At 37.0% G+C, this 8,132-nt stretch overlaps 1 protein-coding gene across 5 annotated transcripts in view; it reads left to right on the forward strand.

The window, feature by feature from the left end:
* Positions 1-7,568, forward strand: part of dclk1a (doublecortin-like kinase 1a) — a 433,299-nt gene extending 425,731 nt beyond the window's left edge. For all 5 annotated transcript variants that reach the window (XM_051926741.1, XM_028799297.2, XM_051926742.1 and 2 more), the window contains one exon: positions 1,497-7,568. In XM_051926741.1, the coding sequence (XP_051782701.1) occupies positions 1,497-1,554 (58 nt within the window). In that variant the 3' untranslated portion in view covers positions 1,555-7,568. The remainder of the gene's footprint in view (positions 1-1,496) is intronic.
* Positions 7,569-8,132: the final 564 nt, after the last annotated feature.

Here is an 8,132-nt window from a genome sequence, read left to right on the forward strand (position 1 = left end):
GGCGCTGCTATAGGCTGTAATAGTCTGTGCCAGCAGCATTAAGCCCAAAGCAAAGGTGCGCCAGTTTAAGCATGTCTCACGTTTGAACACATACATATACAGTACATTTTCTGTTTTCTGTTAAATAAAGTGCAGTTATGCATTTCAATAAATTCTTGATTATCATGGCATTGGTGTTCAGTTGCACTGTACTCTGTCCACATGACGGTCCACAATACTCCTACTACTACTACTGTATTAACACACATATACGGGCCGATTCAGAGTTGTCTGGACCAGGGGTAGGTAACGTCGGTCCTGGAGTGCCACAGTATGTGCAGGTTTTTGTTCCAACCCAGTTCCTTAACGAGAACTCAATTATTGCTGATGAAGCACATATTGCTTAAGTGACATTTTAATGCTTCATTTTAGTGGTCTCGCTTGTTAAGGTTCTCCAACCTTAATTGCTTATTTCAATCTTAAACTGCTGCATTCAGTGTTTTAATTGCTCCTTATTAGCAATAAGATGTAAAACAGGCGTAGGCAATGTCGGTCCTGGTGAGCCGCAGTGGCTACAGGTTTTCATTCAACCCAATTGCTTAATTAGAAACCAATCATTGCCAATCTCAGACCTTATTTAATTTTATGGCTTGTTAGTCTGTGCAATGTAAGGCTTTTATATCGTAGATTTTTTTCCTTTCCAAGGATATCATCCAAATGATTTGAAGCCTAAAACAGATCATTTTCAGTCTGTCACATTTTTCTATTAAGTGTTTTATTAAATCAAACCGTGCATGATGAACACACACAGATGTAATTGGAAAAAAGCTAGCTGGAGAACTGCTGGCTGCTTTGTCTTTTATATCTTATTGCTAATAAGGAGCAATTAAAACACTGAATGCAGCAGTTTAAGATTGAAATAAGCAATTAAGGTTGGAGAACCTTAACAAGCGAGACCACTAAAATGAAGCATTAAAATGTCACTTAAGCAATATGTGCTTCATCAGCAATAATTGAGTTCTCATTAAGGAACTGGGTTGGAACAAAAACCAGCACATACTGTGGCACTCCAGGACCGACATTGCCTACCCCTGGTCTGGACTGTGGAATGAACCCAGAGTCCCCAGGGGAACCACACATGAACACAGGTGGAGCAAGAAAACTACACACTGAAAACCTCCGTGTAAGCTTGATAGCCATCAAGATAAATGCAAACAGTGGATTAGAAAGAAACATCTATTATTTAAAAGAAAAGAAAATCATTTTATATCTAGCATCTAACATGAAGTGAAATTTGAAAGAAGGGAAAAGGATTTTTTGTTGTGTTTTTTTTTTTTTTTTTTTTTTGAGATTCCAGGCCTTCTCTGTTGGCACACATTCATTGTAAAGCTAACATTTTCGAAGCTGATTCACTGCAGTGCACTCGTCCTTCCCTGATTCCTTGCTCTGGCCTCACCTTTCTTGTGTTAAAAGGAGACTAATGTGTGACCGCTTATTTTTCTTGTGCCTCTCCTCAGACCACCGCTCTTGATAAGGAGAGGCAGGTTTTCCGACGAAGACGCCACCAGGATGTAAAGGAAGCTTATGGAGCCCAGCATTCAAGCACCTTTCCCACCACAGCTGAACTGAATTCAGAATCGGAGGACTATTCACCCAGCTCTTCAGAGACTGTTCGCTCACCTAATTCACCTTTCTAATGCTGCCATTTGCTAAACAGACTTAGTTGCCTGACCCTTTGAGCACTTGATAGTCAGTTTTGTTTTTTGTTTTTTTATTTTAATTACCAAAGCTGTATGTTTGAATGAGTGGCATTTGTTTCAGATTGAATAAGGTACTTTTTTTGTAAGCACCGAGAAATGTAGGTCCAGTAAACAAATGTTACTTTCATTTATGAGATTTTTATGATCGAGTGTTTGAAGTTTTGAACATTTTATAAGCACTGATGTACTTTACTGGGCAGATCCACCAAGTAATAAAGTTCAAAATCATGTCAATCCTTCCTTTCTTATTGGAGTACTGGAATGTCACAGATGGAAATTATGAGAACAACACAATTTTACATTTTAAGTGTGAGGAGATTATTGAGAAAGAATTTAAAAGAAGAAACGCTTTACTTATGGAGCAGTTGACATTTAAGACAATTTAGTACCTGCTAATAAGTAACTGACAAATGTGTTTATACTGTCTACCTCTGCAATAGACCCCATCATCCTGATGAGGCACCATTTTGCTCAAATAACTTTTCCAAATCATGTAATACCATTGCCAATAATACCATTTACATTTGAAAAAGACAAAAACACAGATAAGTGCCAGTTTCTATAAGACAATAGTGAAAGGTTCACCATGAAACTTGTGAGAGATCCAGAACCTAGACAGAGTGGCAGCCCCATTGCTCCAACTAGAATCACTACCGGTGTGCCTAACAAAAATAAATGAATGAACAAACCAACTTGACATGCATTCATGGAAGGGCACTGTCACATTCAGTGAGGTAATGGACGGTATTCAGGGTAGAGACCTCTTCTGTTCGACTTGGGGCCCCTGTGTCGTGTTGCTCCTTATCTCATACCATTTGGAAAATACTGTCCACAGATTTGTTTTCCACTCGCCCATTGAAGAATCTCATCCTTCACAGTTCATTAAGATAAATAAGTGCCATTGAAGTGGCCTTCTGGAATAAAAGCATAAATGAGTTGTTGGTTTATCTTTAAATCTGTAACTGGTAATGTGGTGATGCAGAATTGGAAAAAAGTGTTGAAGACGTCACACTCAATATTTGTCCTTAATTTTTGCAAATCTCAAAGGTTACTGGTTACTGAAATGGCCTGATTTTAGTTGAGTGGATGCTGACATGTAGTCACCATACAGAGATATACTCAACTGACACCCTTTAAGGATGTTAGAAGCTATTGTATAATGGTGATTATAAATTTCAAAATAAAAATGCATCATTTGCTATGAAGAAGCCTGAATGATATTTAAGAAGTAATTACTGAATCATTGAAGTTTCTTTTACTTGAATGTAGTTTTCTAGTGTAGTAACTAAACTCTCAGGCCTTGAAACTATTTAATGATTAGCTGGAGATGCTTGATCTTCATTTATTTACTGTATCATCTTAACAATTACTAGTTGTCCATTTTTAAACAAACAACCCTTATTCTTATATGGTGCTTGTCCGTTCATGTTGTGCTGCTACATGAGCACCTTTAGTGTATTTTCAAGAGGTGGAGTGTAAGCAGGTTATGCGACTTGTGCAGGGTAGCTGTTGGAGGCAGAACTTAAACATAAAATGCTTTAGACATTAGACCTACATTGTGCCTACATTTTACTCTTTTTTATTAACTTTTCAGTCTGTATGTGAGCAATTGTCACTGCTATAAATAAAATATTAGAGAAAAACTTGAATTAAAAAAAAAATAAATCTTTTGTGTGCAGCCAACATCTAACTCTCTCTAGTCCAGGATCAGTTATGGTAATCTTTAAAAGTGTAAAACTGAGTACTACTCTTAAATTGCATCATTTTAATAAAGAATAAACATTACTTAAATCAGTTCATTGTAAAAGTTAAAAAAAAAAAAAAAATAATAAGATTTTTCCCAAATTCAAGAGATATAATTTTCTTCCAGCTGGTTTTAATACTCTGTTCCAGAGCAGAAAGTAAATTATATAAAACAGGAGGAACAATTAATTCTGAAGCAATTACCTTAAAAAATCTATTTGAAGAGGATCATGTAAACATTCTGAAAGGAAATATGGTTAACCAAAATGACAAAAGAATTCCCATCATAAAGGCAATAATCCTTCTCTCCATCCTTCAGCAGACCTGCTCAGCCCAGTTCAGGTTTGCAGAATAAAAAATAATAATTACAATTAGCTGCTGTGTCCTCATTCAGCTTTTAGGCAATTGACGACAGAGACATCATTACAGAACGTACATGGACTGGCTGGTTTTCTTTGATTCACCCTCTAGTTATTGGCCATCACCATGTTATTGCATTTTGTAGAAAATGAGAGCTGGGAGTTTCTTTGCCCCAAACTATAAAGATACTGCCTCCATAATGCATGTATAGGTTTGGTTTAAAAAGTAAAATATAATATACACATGAAAGAAATTGTGCCTTTTCCCATCCACATATTACCTTTTATGACTCCTGGCCCCCTGATTTATAAATGGAAACAAATAAAAAGAGACCATCTATGAAATACAGTAGAATTCACATTAATCTCAGTTAGGCGCCCAGTGTACTAAATCCATCTGGTATGAGATGCTTCTTAAATCTCGCACTGCAACCATTGGAACATATTAAAATGTCATATTGGTTTCAATATTTAGAATGTAAAATATTGTCCGAGGGGCTTTCAATATATTGTGAAATAATATCAACCAAAAAAGTATGATTTGGTTGTAAATGACAAAGAATAATGGCAGAGCTTATAAAAATAGTCTGTGCTTACCTACTATAAGTCTTCAAGGAGACAAACAAAAAAATGTATTTCTCCATTTTCTGAACCTTCTTTCCTCGATGCTAATCGACATTCTATATATGTATACATTTATAAAATGGAGGAGACCAATTTGATCCATCAAGCTTGTTTGATAAGCCAATCCCTTTTCTTTCTCCAATATCTCAAGTAGACTTTTTAAAATGCCATCAGGATCTTCAATTAGAACTTTAGAAATCTGACAAACGAGAGGAGACCATTCAGTCCATTATGCCCGTTTGTTTAGCTAGTAGCTAAGCGGTCTCAGTGTCTCATCCAGATTCTTTTTAAAGGTTCTCAAGGTGTCTGCTTCAACCTCACGTCTCGGTAGTTTGTCCCAAATTCCCACAACTCTTTGCGTGATGAAGTGCTTCCTGGCTTCAGTCTTAAATGCACTTTCTCCTAATTTCTGCTGAGATTGAGCAACTCAAGAGTGGCTTCCAGATTTTTCTCTTCGTTTGTGTAAAAGAGTGCATTATGGGTCTGGTCATGATGCCACTTCCCCTTTGTTTTCACCAGGGTCTCCAATGACATAGTTTTTCAGGATCAATAAACTTTTAAGATTTTTTGAAGACCTCTGTTAGGTCCCTGTATCACTTCATGGTTCGTTCAGTTTAGCCTGCCAGAGTAGGCCACATCTTTCCAATTGCCCATTCGTCTCTGGACACTTTCTAATGCTGCTGAGACCAGAACAGCACAGTTCATCAGATGCCATCTCATGAGCTCACTGAAGAGTTTGAGTGTAACATTGCTTGACTTGTATTTAATGTTTTTACAACTTTGTCTGATATGTTTTTGTCTTTTGAATTTGTTTGGAAGATGACATTGTGTTAACATAAATCCACAAGTCCTTTTAATTTTATCAATATTGATATAAAAAAGCTTGATGAACTTAAATGGTCTTTTCTCATTTATAAATTGTATATGATATATCAAGAGCTTACTCTTTGTCTTGGATGATGTGGATTTGTTTTCGTCTGTTAGTAGTAACTAAAAAAAAATAAAATGTGCTTGTCGGCGGGTCCACCTCCTCATGCGCTCGGCCCTCATCGCCTTATTCATCATTACTGTAAAGTCAGGCAAAGGTTCCTATAAGAGGGGAAGGACTGACATGGCCATGAATTTGGCAGACTGAATCTGAAAAGGTACAGGAAGGTAACAATGAATGTGTGCAAAAGAAAGCACACGCTATAATGAACAGCAAGTTACAGCTTTATCATTTGAACTTTGAAGAAGGAATTACTATAAAGCTCATGTGGAGTGAATGTATTCTAAATTAAAGCACAGATTAAAACGGAGAGTCACAAAATTCATCTTCTCCAGATGTTTGGGTAAATCCAAGAGTAGTGAATATTACTGTAATTTTAATTTTATTGCAAGTTCTTGAAGGGTGAGGCAATTTAAAAGGAGAAAATATGGAAATGATGAATGTGTAACTGTTTTTTTTTTGTTTGTTTTTAACTAGTAGTATTATTCAAGCTAAGAATTTGCTGCAATGATATGTGGACTGTATTTGATTTTAGCACAAGTTAACCCTCTGAGTACTGAAATGCAATGGAGTGAGCCAAACATAACTGTATTTCCCTGCCTTTGCTGGCACTGTAATGAAATAATTTGGTGTCCTGTTTACACTCAGTGTTAAGTCCTGACTTCTGAGCCATTATCTTCAAGAGCACCAAGGATTAGCAACAGCAAACAGAAGTGGACGGCGACTGTGTAAAAATGAGCCTAGGCTAGATGAATGGATGGATGTGCTTGCTCAAGTATCGCCATGTGCCACCCTCTTCCTTTATGGCCACTCTTTTCTGTGCTTTTTATAAGATTCTGAAGAATCTGTTTTACGTTAAAGTGAAGTGCCCATTTGCTTTCCTGACTGTTGAGAAGCCTGCACGCTCCATCTGTGAAATGCAGCCATCGGCACCTTAACTGTACAAACTACCTGGGTGTTTCTCCTTTCATTTTCTTTGACTGTCTGCTCAGTGGGAGGCTTTGCATAAGCCAAGCTGTAGCTCGTGTTCACCTGCAATAAGCGGGTGAATGCAAAATGTGCACTGTGCGAGATAATGTAGCCAACACCCTGATCTAACTCCCGAATACAGCCTCCGTTACTTCAGTTCTCGAGCCTGTCTTTACTTCAACTGCTTTTTAAGACACTCTGTGTCTCTAAGAAGAACACTTAGTAAGGTCCCGATGGCTTCATGTCAGGAAAGCAAAAGGCCACAGTCTCAACATAATACGGTAACCTAGCAATATACTGTACATACCCACTCAATATATACATATATATATATATATTTATATAATTGTACATGATTTACTGTGTACTGTATATTTGTATTAAGAATTGTTTTAAAATATCAGCATGAAGGACTCGAAGTGCAGGCAGTTCTCAAAGGGTTAACAGGAGAAGCACAATGGCATGTCATTTTTTGGTGTAATCTGCTGCTTTGCTCTCTGGCTTTGCTTTTCCAGGCTCTCACACACACAAACACATGGCTTTTACAATTAATATGCTTTAGATTAGGACATTTACAGTATGCTGTTGTTTTACTATTTCCCATCGCACATTAGTAGTCCACATCATTTCTGTAACCAAATTCAGTACAAAAAAAAAACCAGGTAAAATAAAATTCTGTCTTACATCAGCAACATTATTAAAGAAATGAACTCTTTATTAGTAATTCAGTGATAAACCGTATGACAAGTAGCTCTTTTTAATACTCGACTTGAAACTTCCCTTGGTGGCATAGGTGACTTGGTCTTTTTACTCGTAATGCACAAAAGCCTCAGATGTATACAAAGGAAGTGCTAATATGTAGTTTTCTGTTGAATATTTACCTAGTTTATCGAGCAGATTGTTACGTTAGACTACTCATTATTGCAAACACCAATGAAAAAAAACAGCATTAGACATTTTATTTTCTATTTATTCACATTGTAGACAACAATAGATCCTTTAACTCTTAACAGCACATTAGAGGGAAACGTGTAAGTTCAGTCATGTAAAATGTCATTGCTTTACAGTAGAAGTCTTCTGACTTAACGTGGTGCATACTGCAGATAAAAAACCAAACCTGTGAATAAACAGTTTAATGAAAACAAAGCACGCCTGCGTGTGGCTCTGATTGCCATCTTGTCACTACTTTAAGAATTAATGAAATATCAAGGTTTGATCTCAACTTAAACAGTATCTTTAGATAGATAGATAGATAGATAGATAGATAGATAGATAGATAGATAGATAGATAGATAGATAGATAGATAGATAGATAGATAGATAGATAGATTATTAATCCCAAGGGGAAATTCACAAGAGAATTTAGAGAAGGGTGATGAAATTGTGAAGATAAAGACAATGAACAAAATATCATTTATCAATGAAAAATTGAACAGAGATGCCATTTCCGACTGCAGAAAAGACAAAGGACGCCATCGACTATAACAGCAACTCAGTGATCCGCACAACCTGTCTGTCAGACTCTGACTTCAGCTGGGAGAAAGCTCTTCCCACTTCTCCAGGCAGAGTTCTTAAAGCTGTGTGGTGTTTGAGGGGACTCTTGCATGCACAACCCGTTTTAAATCCCCCCACAGCATCTCAATGGAATTCAGATCTGGGCTTTGACTTGGCCATTCCATGACCCCCAGCTTCTTCATTTTCAGCCATTCC

The sequence above is a fragment of the Erpetoichthys calabaricus genome, chromosome 4, assembly GCF_900747795.2.
Source record: "Erpetoichthys calabaricus chromosome 4, fErpCal1.3, whole genome shotgun sequence".
NCBI lineage: Eukaryota > Metazoa > Chordata > Cladistia > Polypteriformes > Polypteridae > Erpetoichthys > Erpetoichthys calabaricus.